This window comes from Coregonus lavaretus (genome assembly GCF_964263955.1).
Source record: "Coregonus lavaretus genome assembly, contig: HAP1_SCAFFOLD_5146, whole genome shotgun sequence".
NCBI lineage: Eukaryota > Metazoa > Chordata > Actinopteri > Salmoniformes > Salmonidae > Coregonus > Coregonus lavaretus.
In genome coordinates, this window is record NW_028163864.1 from 25,200 (window position 1) to 41,285 (window position 16,086).

General features: G+C 44.5%; 1 protein-coding gene across 1 annotated transcript; it reads right to left on the bottom strand.

The window, feature by feature from the left end:
- Window positions 1–5,432: 5,432 nt before the first annotated feature.
- On the bottom strand, window positions 5,433–15,806 carry kiaa0930. The gene is made up of 5 exons (XM_084192632.1): window positions 15,617–15,806; window positions 13,443–13,631; window positions 11,298–11,457; window positions 7,578–7,733; window positions 5,433–6,652 (listed from the first exon to the last, which is right to left on the bottom strand). Exons 1-5 carry the CDS (start codon window positions 15,743–15,745, stop codon window positions 6,612–6,614), a joined length of 675 nt encoding a protein of 224 aa, XP_084048758.1. The 5' UTR covers window positions 15,746–15,806; the 3' UTR covers window positions 5,433–6,611.
- Window positions 15,807–16,086: the final 280 nt, after the last annotated feature.

Below are 16,086 nucleotides of genomic sequence, written 5' to 3' on the forward strand. Positions count from 1 at the left end.
GTACTGTCACACAGAGAGACACCTGGACTAGACGGACATGTGCCCGTTGAAATGAAACGTTTTATTTGCATGCGTTGTGTAACAACACATTTTTAGTTGAAGTTAGAAAAGATGGTTCATCGTAGGACTGTGAAAGGTCAGTGGGCTCCACTGTCTTGCTCCTAACTGTCATAAGACTCGTTGAATGACCCATATTCATGTTATTGTGGGATTCAGGAACATTCCGTCTAGATTGAATACTGCTGCTATTGTTTAATTCAAGATGAGTTGGAGGAGAGGGAAGCAGGCTGTTTTTTAAAATTTCAGATATTTAACGGATAGCGATCTACTGTTATGATTTGGTTCTTCTGGTTGTGTGGCGAAGGGAAGTGATTTAACAAAAGTGTGGAAGACTAGTATGAACTGGGAGTATTTTTCTACCTGCTCTGTCGGCTCTCCGGGGATAACACAATGAGCAAACCAGTGTTTCTTTGAAGGGTGTGTTGATGAGGTTTCATCCCAAATGGCACCCTATCCCCTATAATAATACACTAGTGCACTATATAGGGATACACTAGTGCACTATATAGGGATACACTAGTGCACTATATAGGGATACACTAGTGCACTATATAGGGATACACTAGTGCACTATATAGGGATACACTAGTGCACTATATAGGGATACACTAGTGCACTATATAGGGATACACTAGTGCACTATATAGGGATACACTAGTGCACTATATAGGGATACACTAGTGCACTATATAGGGATACACTAGTGCACTATATAGGGTGTAGGGAGCCATTTTGTCTGCTGCCCTTTATGTTAAATGTAAGACTGGGTCAGTTTGACTAGATAACCCCCAACGGCATCTAGTTAGTTTCCACCTTTTACTCTGTAAACCCAGTGTCCCGTCTATCTGTGTTTATACTGAATGTGTGTTCAGACGTTTTTGATTTTGTAAGACTGTATTTATTGTAGAAGATAAATCAAAATATGTTGTGCTGGAGTGAGATTTTTCTTTTACATGTGTTTTGTCGGTTTCAAAAACCAATTTTAATTTAGCAGTGTTGATGCCTTGTGGGAAAACACAGGTCACACGAACACACAGCCGGAGCTAGTCAGCGAGCTGGAGATGGTCGAAGGTAGTCACTACGTCGGGAGCCATTTTGGAGGTAGGGAAGGGCTGTATGTTTTTCCACAAGGCGTCAGTTGGTGTGAAAGATGCTGTTTTGGTTGTTTTCCAAGTGTCCTTTTGTATGACCTGAAGTCACTGAGGTGAGGCTCGCAGCCATTGCCTGTCTTGATACATTTGTAGTCATTGATTGATTGATTGGGGAATAAATCCATAAACAATTCGACAGGTACCACTTGTTTTTTCTTGGCACTGTCGGTTGAGGTGAACACTGAAATATTTACCAGACTTGCCTTTAAATGCATCTCATACTTTGAAGAAGGGTCTGACCTGTCAAACGTAGAGCTAATGAAGGGAATCCGGTGCTATTTGGGTCAGAATATGAACACAGTGTACCTCTGGTGATCCATGACTAATGGGCCTGAGGGAAAGAAATGACACTTCCACAGTATTTTCTGCAGATGTGTATTTATCAGTACAGGAACATGTACAATACAGACTGGAAATGATACAGAAGTATGGTCCTAACATACACATCTACTGTCTATTGATACAAAAACCAACGTGGGTAAAGAAGCATTGGGAACGGTGTCGTTCCCGCAGGGGACAGGCAGGGGACGGACAGACAGACAGGGGACAGACAGGGGACGGACAGGGGACAGCCAGGCAGACAGACAGGGGACAGGCAGCCAGCCACGGGACAGCCAGCCAGGGGCCTCTAGTTCCAAGAGAAGCAGAAGAGTAATAAACAAGGTTCCAAAATGTTATGAAAAGGATCTGATCTGGAATAATGGATCTGGAATAATGGATCTGGAAGAATGGATCTGGAATAATGGAATAATGGATCTGGAATAATGGATCTGTAATAATGGAATATTGGATCTGGAATAATGGAATTGTAACGCTGCAAAAATTGTATTTTTTTGGTAGTAGTAGTTAAAGCAGTTTGATGGCTGTGTCCCAACTGGCACCCTATTCCCTATATAGTGCACTACTTTAGACCAGAGAATGGCACCCTATTCCCTATATAGTGCACTACTTTAGACCAGAGAATGGCACCCTATTCCCTATATAGTGCACTACTTTAGACCAGAGAATGGCACCCTATTCCCTATATAGAGCACTACTTTAGACCAGAGAATGGCACCCTATTCCCTATATAGTGCACTACTTTAGACCAGAGAATGGCACCCTATTCCCTATATAGAGCACTACTTTAGACCAGAGAATGGCACCCTATTCCCTATATAGAGCACTACTTTAGACCAGAGAATGGCACCCTATTCCCTATATAGTGCACTACTTTAGACCAGAGAATGGCACCCTATTCCCTATATAGTGCACTACTTTAGACCAGAGAATGGCACCCTATTCCCTATATAGTGCACTACTTTAGACCAGAGAATGGCACCCTATTCCCTATATAGTGCACGACTTTAGACCAGAGAATGGCACCCTATTCCCTATATAGTGCACTACTTTAGACCAGAGAATGGCACCCTATTCCCTATATAGTGCACTACTTTAGACCAGAGAATGGCACCCTATTCCCTATATAGTGCACTACTTTAGACCAGGGCTCTATATAGGGAATAGGGTGCCATTTGGGACAGACTATTTGAACAGAGCGGATACATTCAACCCTCATTTCAACTACATAGCAGTAAAATACTGAGACGGGACAGGCTTCTCTCTACGGCCAGAGAGCCTGCTGGACTTCTCTGAAACCACTCTGCCAAAATAAAAGCTAGTCAGTGAGGGAGAATTACATTCCAAAAACAAATTTAGCAGTATTGATTTTATGTTTGAGCAAATGAACACAGCATTAGCCATGGCGAAATGTATAGAAATACAGGAAATGAGCTTTAAAACTGCCACATTTCCTCTCTGCTCCAGAATATGTAGAATCTCAGGGAATTGGTTAATAGTGGAACAGAGGAGTGTCCTCTCCTCAAAGCTTCTTCCCACCAAGGAAGCACAACTGTATCCTGCCAGGAAGTGATTTGATATCAGTCTTTGAATCAGCTGTTTTCTCTGAGGAGAAAAGCATGCACACGTTTAGAAAAGATACGCTGGTGACCTTTTGACCTAGAAAATGTCTGGCACAGCTAGCTAAATGTGTTATAACTTTACACATTTAAAAATTCCTCTGTAAACATAATCTGTCTGAAGGAGAAGGAGATTAATTTCATACAAGCACACTTGTTTCCTCCCCTCGAGTACCTTTGACCTTTTTTAAAAGGAGGAAAGGACGTGAGCAAAACCAACTGAGTCTCTGTGAAGACTCTGACCAATACAACCAGATGGCCAAACTACAGGAAACAGCATGGGGAACTCTGCATGCTGGTACTGACGTCTGAGTGGTTAATGTAACGTTGTCGTCAGCATCTAGTAACGGGGAGAAATGATACAACAGAGAAGTGGGGAATCTTAACTAACTAAACGAACATTGATTAAAGCTTTTATGTTACATTAATGGTTTTAAGGCTTGAGGGAACAGAGAGGAGCCCAGTTGAAATCCGGAAGAAATGTGTCCATCCTTTCTGGTTCCCTTGAGGTAATCACAGCTCTTAAGTGATTGGATAGGTGTAAGCCAGCGTTGCCCAATCCTGACCCTGCGGACCTCAAGGGGTGCACGTTTTCTCGCCTCACTACACACGATTTAAAATAAATCAGAAACAGACGACGAGTTGATCAAGATTGAGTTGTGTGAGGCTTACACCTATCCAACCAATTGGAGATCTGTGATTACTTCAAGGCAGGTAGGATGGAAGGATGCATGTCTGAAGCATTCCAACAGTGCTTAGGAAGGATGGGGTCAGGGGTCAGTTTGTTAATAGATTACACCAGGGGTTTCTCATTCACACATCGGCCCTGTTTATACCTGGTGATAACTGCCGTCCCTTGTCCTGATCTAGGTTCACGTTCTGATTGTGCCCACATTTTATCCGTTGCATCTACACATGGTATTAAAATGCGTCTCGTATCCGTCCACGGTGTTTCCGCATCGTGAACAGATTTCCCGGTCCATCCCTCTATGCGCCAGGTGTAATCTCATCAACCAGCCGGCTCTCTGTCTCTTTCTCTCTTTCTCTCTCTCTTTCCCGTCTCTCTCTCTCTTTCCCATCTCTCTCTCTCTTTCCCGTCTCTCTCTCTCTCTCTTTCCCGTCTCTCTCTCTCTCTCTCTCTCTCTCTCTCTCTTTCTCTCTGTCTCTCTCTGTCTCTCTCTCTTTCCCTCCTCTCTCTCTCTCCTCAGAATGGAACTTGAATGGGAGTCTGTGGCAGGAGTGGTGAAAACAGCCGCCGGTTTTGGCTGATCTCTCAGTCCATCAGCATCTAGTCCAACCCTTAGAACCTCCCCTTTGTATTGTGGATTTTAGGGTTGACCATCTTTAAAACAATTCCATATGCTAGCTTAGGGGGTTCAACGACGCAAGTTAGGAAAATCTGTAAGTATGCATCTTAGAAATAGTTTTCACAAACTTTATATGCTGGAATTTAGAATCAATTGGTCTTCCCAAAATATTATGGTTAATGTGGTGTAACATTTATTTTGATTAACCCTAACCCATCTGATACATATGGAAGCCCATTCCCACCACCAAAATAAAATTAAAATATCGTTACTATCTTAAAATTGTTTTCCTGGAGCCCAGAGTGTTTCCTTATCTACAGTGCATTCGGAAAGTATTCAGACCCCTTGACTTTTTCCACATTTTGTTACGTTACAGCCTTATTCCCCCCCCCTAAGTTTCTAGACAGTCCCACACCGTTACCAGGCTCTGTGCGACAGCAATGGGAGCCTGGGGACGAGGTTACACCAGGTATCAACAGGCTTTAGTATCCCTGCGCAGAGTTGTGTTGGTTACGGTTACTAACGCTGAGTATCAGCAGGCCCTGGGTTTCTATATTCAGCCATCTTGTTCTAGTGCTGAGGAAAATCCGGATATTTCTCCAGTCTTTGATAGGTGTGTGTGAATTTCCAAGTCTTTTTTTATACGGATCATCATTTTAAGTTCCCTGTTGAAAGTTAAAAAGTCACATTTAAAACTGTAGAGTAAACTTAATAGATACTCAAGACCGCGTCCCAAAACGGCACCCTATTTCCTATAGCCCTGGTCAATACAGGGACTAGGGTGCCATTTGGGCCTCAGAGTAACATCCTTTATGTGCGAGTGGCGCGCTGAAGACTACAGGCAGCACATCACCAAAACCCTGGGACCTATAAAACGTTGTAGACACACACACAATCCCTTCAACCTTCCCCCACCACACAGTGATGGAGAAAGACACCAAAAACACGCAACAGCAAAACAGAGAGAAGCTTTATGTTCCGTCAGAATGAAGCGTAACCTTTCTCTAGGCTTATCAGTGAGTAGTTAAGCAGCAAGATATTTACAAGACAACAGAGGCGTTGTCCAAAATAGAACCCTATTCCCTTTATAGAGCACTACAGGGCTTTGGGTCAGAGTCCACTCAGGGCTCAGGCCAAAGTCAGTGCGCTATACAGGGAATAGGGCTCCATTTTAGATTTGTCCAAGAGACATTCTAAATCCTTTTCGTTCCAGGTCAGAGTTCAGCCAATGGTGCTTCACTTCGTGATCATGTGATTCTGAAGGACAGGTGTGTCCCAGGATGTGTTGCTATGCCTGTTTCCCTGGCGACCGCCTCGCACCCACCTGCGAATCCTCATCGAGCAGGGACATGGCAGAGGGAAGAGGCACTTTTTGATTGGCTGGTTTTCATTGTTACAAAAGGTTTCCCTTTAAGTCATCGCTAGCCGTTGACGCCAGGTTTGGTTGTAGTTCTCTGAATCGCCACCTGGTGGTAGTGTTGCTGTAATCCTGCCATGTCACCACCAGATGGTGGTAGTGTTGCTGAAATTCCTCCATGTCAACACCAGATGGTGGTAATGTTGCTGTAATTCCTCCATGTCGACACCAGATGGTGGTAGTGTCGCTGTAATTCCTCCATGTCAACACCAGATGGTGGTAGTGTCGCAGTAAATCCATGTCACCACCAGATGGCGGTAGTGTCGCTGTAATTCTTCCATGCCACCACCAGATGGCGGTAGTGTCGCTGTAATTCCTACATGTCACCACCAGATGGCAGTAGTGTCGCTGTAATTCCTCCATGCCACCACCAGATGGCGGTAGTGTCGCTGTAATTCCTCCATGCCACCACCAGATGGTGGTAGTGTCGCTGTAATTCCTCCATGTCAACACCAGATGGTGGTAGTGTCGCAGTAAATCCATGTCACCACCAGATGGCGGTAGTGTCGCTGTAATTCTTCCATGCCACCACCAGATGGCGGTAGTGTCGCTGTAATTCCTCCATGTCACCACCAGATGGCGGTAGTGTTGCTGTAGTTCTCCATCTCGCCACTGGGTTGTAGTGGTGTCAGTCAGGGCCTGATGCAGGTAGGCTCTTGGTAGGGAGGCTCTGGCCTCTGGGGCAGTTAGAGGAGGACTGGAGCTCTGATCTGATCTGCTATGTCATCAGGATGGGCTTTTGTCTCACCTCCAGGATATCTGATGACAGACAACAACAACAACAAAAATCAGTCAGCAGTTTACAATAAACATTAAAAAAGAAATGAGCGGTCAACACAGTCATTTCCAGGACAGGGGAAGTCCATAATGGTTCCCTCCTCTCTATGACAGGTCAAGGGGAAGTCCATAATGGTTCCCTCTTCTCTATGACGGGTCAAGGGGAAGTCCATAATGGTTCCCTCTTCTCTATGACAGGTCAAGGGGTCAGAGGACTGTTAGAGGACCAGAGACGCGACTAGACCCCGTGGGCCGGCGCACAATTGGCCCAGCGTCGTCCAGGGTAGGGGAGGGAACGGCCGGCAGGGATGTAGCTCAGTTGGTAGAGCATGGCGTTTGCAACGTCAGGGTTGTGGGTTCGATTCCCACGGGGGGCCAGTATGAAAAAATAAAATTAAAATAAAATAATAATTATGTATGCACTCACTAACTGTAAGTCGCTCTGGATAAGAGCGTCTGCTAAATTACCAAAATGTAAAATGTAGATCAGAGGACCATTAGCGGACCCCAGCCGCGCCCTCAGAGCATGTGCAGACCAGCTGGCTGTTGTGTTCTCTGACATTTTCTGTGCTGAGAAGTATTTCTGTCTGTAATAAAGCCTTTGTATGGGGAAAAACTAATTCTGATTGGCTGGGCTTGGCTCCCAAGTGGGTGGGCCTATGCCCTCCCAGGCCCACCCATGGCTGCGCCCCTGCCCAATCATGTGAAATCCACAGATTAGGGCCTAATGAATTTATTTCAATTGACTGATTTCTTTCTATGAACAGTAATTCATTAACATCTTTCAACTTGTGCTTGTGACTAACGGGGGAACGGGGAACCATTTGGGACCACCTGCGGCCCTGTGCATGTGACTAACGGGGAACAGGGAACCATTTGGGACCGATGGTGTGTGTGCGTCTTTGACCTGAGGTGATACGGTGCAGCGGCAGGGTGACGTAGGTCAGGTGGGAGTAAAGCAGGAAGTACTCGTCTGTACGGTTCAGTTTGAGCCAAGATCCCACCAGGGATCGACCTGTACCCGACAGGGAGCGAGACCGCAGGTTGGACTGGTTACACAGGTCTGCATGGGGACACAGTGATACAGGTTATACACTATCTCTTCAACACATCCAGGGTAACATGATACAGGTTATACACTCTCTCTTCAACACATCCAGGGTAACATGATACAGGTTATACACTCTCTCTTCAACACATCCAGGGTAACATGATACAGGTTATACACTCTCTCTTCAACACATCCAGGGTAACATGATACAGGTTATACACTCTCTCTTCAACACATCCAGGGTAACGTGATACAGGTTAGACACTCTCTCTTCAACACATCCAGGGTAACATGATACAGGTTATACACTCTCTCTTCAACACATCCAGGGTAACGTGATACAGGTTATACACTCTCTCTTCAACACATCCAGGGTAACGTGATACAGGTTAGACACTCTCTCTTCAACACATCCAGGGTAACATGATACAGGTTATACACTCTCTCTTCAACACATCCAGGGTAACATGATACAGGTTATACACTCTCTCTTCAACACATCCAGGGTAACATGATACGGGTTAGACACTCTCTCTTCAACACATCCAGGGTAACATGATACAGGTTATACACTCTCTCTTCAACACATCCAGGGTAACATGATACAGGTTATAGGTTATACACTCTCTCTTCAACACATCCAGGGTAACATGATACGGGTTATACACTCTCTCTTCAACACATCCAGGGTAACATGATACAGGTTATACACTCTCTCTTCAACACATCCAGGGTAACATGATACAGGTTATACACTCTCTCTTCAACACATCCAGGGTAACGTGATACAGGTTATAGGTTATACACTCTCTCTTCAACACATCCAGGGTAACATGATACAGGTTATACACTCTCTCTTCAACACATCCAGGGTAACATGATACAGGTTATACACTCTCTCTTCATCACATCCAGGGTAACATGATACAGGTTACACACTCTCTCTTCAACACATCCAGGGTAACATGATACAGGTTATAGGTTATACACGCTCTCTTCAACACATCCAGGGTAACATGATACAGGTTATACACTCTCTCTTCAACACATCCAGGGTAACATGATACAGGTTATACACTCTCTCTTCAACACATCCAGGGTAACATGATACAGGTTATACACTCTCTCTTCAACACATCCAGGGTAACATGATACAGGTTATAGACTCTCTCTTCATCACATCCAGGGTAACATGATACAGGTTATACACTCTCTCTTCAACACATCCAGGGTAACATGATACAGGTTATACACTCTCTCTTCAACACATCCAGGGTAACGTGATACAGGTTATACACTCTCTCTTCAACACATCCAGGGTAACGTGATACAGGTTATACACTCTCTCTTCAACACATCCAGGGTAACGTGATACAGGTTATACACTCTCTCTTCAACACATCCAGGGTAACGTGATACAGGTTATACACTCTCTCTTCAACACATCCAGGGTAACGTGATACAGGTTATACACTCTCTCTTCAACACATCCAGGGTAACGTGATACAGGTTATACACTCTCTCTTCAACACATCCAGGGTAACGTGATACAGGTTATACACTCTCCTTCAACACATCCAGGGTAACGTGATACAGGTTATACACTCTCTCTTCAACACATCCAGGGTAACGTGATACAGGTTATACACTCTCTCTTCAACACATCCAGGGTAACGTGATACAGGTTATACACTCTCTCTTCAACACATCCAGGGTAACGTGATACAGGTTAGACACTCTCTCTTCAACACATCCAGGGTAACGTGATACAGGTTAGACACTCTCTCTTCAACACATCCAGGGTAACGTGATACAGGTTATACACTCTCTCTTCAACACATCCAGGGTAACGTGATACAGGTTATACACTCTCTCTTCAACACATCCAGGGTAACGTGATACAGGTTATACACTCTCTCTTCAACACATCCAGGGTAACGTGATACAGGTTATACACTCTCTCTTCAACACATCCAGGGTAACGTGATACAGGTTATACACTCTCTCTTCAACACATCCAGGGTAACGTGATACAGGTTAGACACTCTCTCTTCAACACATCCAGGGTAACGTGATACAGGTTAGACACTCTCTCTTCAACACATCCAGGGTAACGTGATACAGGTTATACACTCTCTCTTCAACACATCCAGGGTAACGTGATACAGGTTATACACTCTCTCTTCAACACATCCAGGGTAACGTGATACAGGTTATACACTCTCTCTTCAACACATCCAGGGTAACGTGATACAGGTTATACACTCTCTCTTCAACACATCCAGGGTAACGTGATACAGGTTATACACTCTCTCTTCAACACATCCAGGGTAACGTGATACAGGTTATACACTCTCTCTTCAACACATCCAGGGTAACATGATACAGGTTATACACTCTCTCTTCAACACATCCAGGGTAACATGATACAGGTTATACACTCTCTCTTCAACACATCCAGGGTAACATGATACAGGTTATACACTCTCTCTTCAACACATCCAGGGTAACATGATACAGGTTATACACTCTCTCTTCAACACATCCAGGGTAACATGATACAGGTTATACACTCTCTCTTCAACACATCCAGGGTAACATGATACAGGTTATACACTCTCTCTTCAACACATCCAGGGTAACATGATACAGGTTATACACTCTCTCTTCAACACATCCAGGGTAACATGATACAGGTTATACACTCTCTCTTCAACACATACAGGGTAACATGATACAGGTTATACACTCTCTCTTCAACACATCCAGGGTAACATGATACAGGTTATACACTCTCTCTTCAACACATCCAGGGTAACGTGATACAGGTTATACACTCTCTCTGCAACACATCCAGGGTAACATGATACAGGTTATAGTTCATCTCTTCCAGCCAGGGCAACTAGAATATCTTTCTCCCTATTTCTGCAGCTACAGTTAGCCAGCTTCTCTCTACCAGGTCAGAATGAACCAAGACTGCTAAACATTACATACACTCTCTTCATCAACACAAACAGGGCAATCATTCATCTCCAACTCTCTCTCTCTCTAACTCTCTTTTAGGGTTAGATCTCTCTCTAATTCTCTTTCAGGGTTAGATCCCTCTCTAATTCTCTTTTAGGGTTAGATCCCTCTCTAATTCTCTTTTAGGGTTAGATCCCTCTCTAATTCTCTTTTAGGGTTAGATCCCTCTCTAATTCTCTTTTAGGGTTAGATCTCTCTCTAATTCTCTCTCAGGGTTAGATCTCTCTCTAACTCTCTTTTAGGGTTAGATCTTTCTCTCTCTCTCTCTCAGGGTTAGATCTCTCTCTCTCTCTCTCCCTCTCAGGGTTAGATCACTTGCCTCTCTTTACCTGCAAATCTCTAGAATCTCTTTTTTTAACCAAGTGTACAAAAATGATTTAATAAAACACTTTACACACTGGGGTTGAAAGGGTTTTGGACATTTCAATGTAACCCTTTTCACTGCTCTGCTAAGGTCAATGAGTAGGAATTAGGGTTGGGTTTTACTGTGGTGTTGGGGTAGGAAGTAGGGTTGGGTTTTACTGTGGTGTTGGGGTGTAGGAATATTGTTACCCTCGTCATCCTCTTCCCTGAAGAGCTCTTCACTATCGTTGGCTGAGTGGCTCTTCTTCATCTCAGCGATACGGTTCCTGGGGGCCTTCCTCCGGAGAGACGGGGAGAAGAATGAGGGGCGGGTCCTCTCCGGGGTGGGAGGGGTGCTGAACGACGTCACCTGACCAAACAACACAGACAGCCAATCACAACCAACGTACTACAGAGAGAACACACAGACAGCCAATCACAAACAACCTACTACAGAGAGAACACAGACAGCCAATCACAACCAACCTACTACAGAGAGAACACACAGACAGCCAATCACAACCAACCTACTACAGAGAGAACACAGAAAGCCAATCACAACCAACCTACTACGGAGAGAACACACAGACAGCCAATCACAACCAACCTACTACAGAGAGAACAAACAGCCAGCCAATCAGAACCAACCTACTACGGAGAGAACACACAGACAGCCAATCAGAACCAACCTACTACAGAGAGAACACAGAAAGCCAATCACAACCAACCTACTACAGAGAGAACACACAGACAGCCAATCACAACCAACCTACTACAGAGAGAACAAACAGACAGCCAATCAGAACCAACCTACTACGGAGAGAACACACAGACAGCCAATCAGAACCAACCTACTACGGAGAGAACACACAGACAGCCAATCACAACCAACCTACTACGGAGAGAACACACAGACAGCCAATCAGAACCAACCTACTACAGAGAGAACACACAGACAGCCAATCACAACCAACCTACTACAGAGAGAACACACAGACAGCCAATCAGAACCAACCTACTACGGAGAGAACACACAGACAGCCAATCAGAACCAACCTACTACGGAGAGAACACACAGACAGCCAATCACAACCAACCTACTACGGAGAGAACACACAGACAGCCAATCAGAACCAACCTACTACAGAGAGAACACACAGACAGCCAATCACAACCAACCTACTACAGAGAGAACACACAGACAGCCAATCAGAACCAACCTACTACGGAGAGAACACACAGACAGCCAATCAGAACCAACCTACTACGGAGAGAACACACAGACAGCCAATCAGAACCAACCTACTACGGAGAGAACACACAGACAGCCAATCACAACCAACCTACTACGGAGAGAACACACAGACAGCCAATCAGAACCAACCTACTACAGAGAGAACACACAGACAGCCAATCACAACCAACCTACTACAGAGAGAACACACAGACAGCCAATCAGAACCAACCTACTACGGAGAGAACACACAGACAGCCAATCAGAACCAACCTACTACGGAGAGAACACACAGACAGCCAATCAGAACCAACCTACTACGGAGAGAACACACAGACAGCCAATCAGAACCAACCTACTACGGAGAGAACACACAGACAGCCAATCAGAACATATCTAATCGTACCAAGAGGAAGAACACGATCCTACCATAGTAACTCATAATAACATACTCTACTGCCATGTTGCTACATAGTCATTGTTCTTTAATAGAGTGGGTTTTGTGTAACACGGACCGTGCCAGAACACGTTTTAAGTCATTCCATTCTTGCCTCCACAACTCTAGTGGCCATCAGAACCTCAGTTAAATCCAGTCTCTGATGTCCCCAACTCTAGTGGCCATCAGACTAAACGCCAGTTAAATCCAGTCACTGATGTCCCCAACTCTAGTGGCCATCAGACTAAACGCCAGTTAAATCCAGTCTCTGATGTCCCCAACTCTAGTGGCCATCAGACTAAACGCCAGTTAAATCCAGTCTCTGATGTCCCCAACTCTAGTGGCCATCAGACTAAACGCCAGTTAAATCCAGTCACTGATGTCCCCAACTCTAGTGGCCATCAGACTAAACGCCAGTTAAAGGGTGACAGTATCTCAGACATGGAGACCATCTGGGACTGAAGATACAATCAATCATATATCGTCTATTTCCTGTGTGGTAAACGCAAGCACACACACACACACGAGCACACACGAGCACACACACACACACAAGTTACAGAATAGAAGTGGAGGTGTCTCCGGTCGGGACCCGGCTCATGTGTGTGTCTAACCTTCTCGTGTGTGTGTGTGTGTGTGTGTGTCTAATCTTCTTGTGTGTGTGTGCGGCCTGTACTCTACCCACCCTCTCGTGTAGGGGTGAGTCCAGGTCCTCCTCTGTGCCGCAGGGGGAGGTGTCTCCGGTCGGGACCCGGCTCACTGCCATCTCAGCGTGACCTTTGCCCTGCGGTCCCTTCATCCTGACAAACTCCATGTTGTTGTACTTATAGAAGCCAAATGACATGCGCTGGGCCATCTTAGCTGCCACGCTCACCTACAAACAAACAAAGACAGAACAGAAAATAAAGACTTCATATGGACTGTTTTCAATCTTGTCATGTACAGTTGAAGTCGGAAGTTTACATACACCTTAGCCAAATACATTTAAACTAAGTTTTTCACAATTCCTGACATTTAATCCTAGTAGAAATTCCCTGTCTTAGGTCAGTTAGGATCACCACTTTATTTTAAGAATGTGAAATGTCAGAATAATAGTAGAGAGAATGATTTATTTCAGCTTTTATTTCTTTCATCACATTCCCAGTGGGTCAGAAGTTTACATACACTCAATTAGTATTTGGTAGCATTGCCTTTAAATTGTTTAACTTGGGTCAAACGTTTCGGGTAGCCTTCCACAAGCTTCCCACAATAAGTTGGGTGAATTTTGGCCCATTCCTCCTGACAGAGCTGGTGTAACTGAGTCAGGTTTGTAGGCCTCCTTGCTCGCACACGCTTTTTCAGTTCTGCCTACACATTTTCTATAGGATTGAGGTCAGGGCTTTGTGATGGCCACTCCAATACCTTGACTTTGTTGTCCTTAAGCCATTATGCCACAACTTTGGAAGTATGCTTGGGGTCATTGTCCATTTGGAAGACCCATTTGCGACCAAGCTTTAACTTCCTGACTGATGTCTTGAGATGTTGCTTCAATATATCCACATCATTTTCCATCCTCATGATGCCATCTATTTTGTGAAGTGCACCAGTCCCTCCTGCAGCAAAGCACCCCCACAGCATGATGCTGCCACACCCGTGCTTCACGGTTGGGATGGTGTTCTTCGGCTTGCAAGCAACTTCCTTTTTCCTCCAAACATAACGATGGTCATTATGGGCAAACAGTTCTATTTTTGTTTCATCAGACCAGAGGACATTTCTCCAAAAAGTACTATATTTGTCCCCATGTGCAGTTGCAAACCGTAGTCAGGCTTTTTTATGGCGGTTTTGGAGCGGTGGCTTCTTCCTTGCTGAGCGGCCTTTCAGGTTATGTCGATATAGGACTTGTTTTACTGTGGATATAGATACTTTTGTACCTGTTTCCTCCAGCATCTTTACAAGGTCCTTTGCTGTTGTTCTGGGATTGATTTGCACTTTTCGCACCAAAGTACGTTCATCTCTAGTAGACAGAACGCGTCTCCTTCCTGAGCGGTATGACGGCTGCGTGGTCCCATGGTGTTTATACTTGCGTGCTATTGTTTGTACAGATGAACGTGGTACCTTCAGGCGTTTGGAAATTGCTCCCAAAGATTAACCAGACTTGTGGAGGTCTACAATTCTTTTTCTGAGGTCTTGGCTGATTTCTTTTGATTTTCCCATGATGTCAAGCAAAGAGGCACTGAGTTTGAAGGTCGGCCTTGAAATACATCCACAGGTATACCTCCAATTGACTCAAATGATGTCAATTAGCCTATCAGAAGCTTCTAAAGCCATGACATCATTTTCTGGAATTTTCCAAGCTGTTTAAAGGCACAGTCAACTTAGTGTATGTAAACTTCTGACCCACTGGAATTGTGATACAGTGAATTATAAGTGAAATAATCTGTCTGTAAACAATTGTTGGAAATATTACTTGTGTCATGCACAAAGTAGATGTCCTAACCGACTTGCCAAAACTATAGTTTGTTAACAAGAAATTTGTGGAGTGGTTGAAAAAACGAGTTTTAATGACTCCAACCTAAGTTCATGTAAACTTCCGACTTCAACTGTATTTAACCATCTACTATGTGTCCTCGGTTTTTCCCTTAGAAATTTCCGTAAACTACAATGTCCTGTTTTTTATTTTTATTTTAGTAATGTCCGTAAACTACATTTCATCAAGACAAACATAACCAGTTCCCTTCTTTCCTAGGTGTGCTGTCTTTATGTAATTCAAGCAGTAACGTTTCTCACAGCTTGAGGCTGATTTCACATTTCCACAGACTATATATTATCCAGAGAGGAACTCCAGATATACGTCTATAGAGGAAGGTTATGGATCCTTACTCTGTTGTCGTAGACCTTCTTCAGAGCCTCATAGCGGATGGAGCCTTGGAAGATGACTCCTTGGAACAGGTTGCTCTTATCGCTGGCTACCAACTCCACACACACCATCTCCCCTTCTCCTACCGTCATGTCACAGAACACCTACACACAGAGAGAGGCACGCACACACACACACACACACACACACACACACACACGTTAGAAGAGCGATTCTCAACTGGTGGGTCACGACCCTAATGTGTGTGTGTGTGTGCGTGTGCGTGTGCGTGTGCGTGCGTGCGTGCGCGTGTGTGTGCGTGTGTGTGTGTGCGTGTGTGCGTGTGTCTCTTATGGGTCGCGGGTGTCTGAGTAAATAATAATATATATGTGTATTTGTTTTATGAAAAGAATACTCCAGTCTGAACTTAAACGGCTTAAACCAGGTAGAAAGCGTGTAGAAATGGTAATTAACATGTCTTTTTTAAAATAAT

Bases quoted from the DNA above. Each gene is read 5' to 3' on its own strand.
- kiaa0930 (XM_084192632.1), bottom strand. From the start codon at position 15,745: ATGACGGTAGGAGAAGGGGAGATGGTGTGTGTGGAGTTGGTAGCCAGC. The intron at 7,734-11,297 runs GTAACAATATTC...GTCCCCATGCAG, and splicing joins CAGGGAAGAGGATGACGAGG to ACCTGTGTAACCAGTCCAAC. The intron at 6,653-7,577 runs GTCAAAGACGCA...GTCTGTCATCAG, and splicing joins GCTGCACCGTATCACCTCAG to ATATCCTGGAGGTGAGACAA.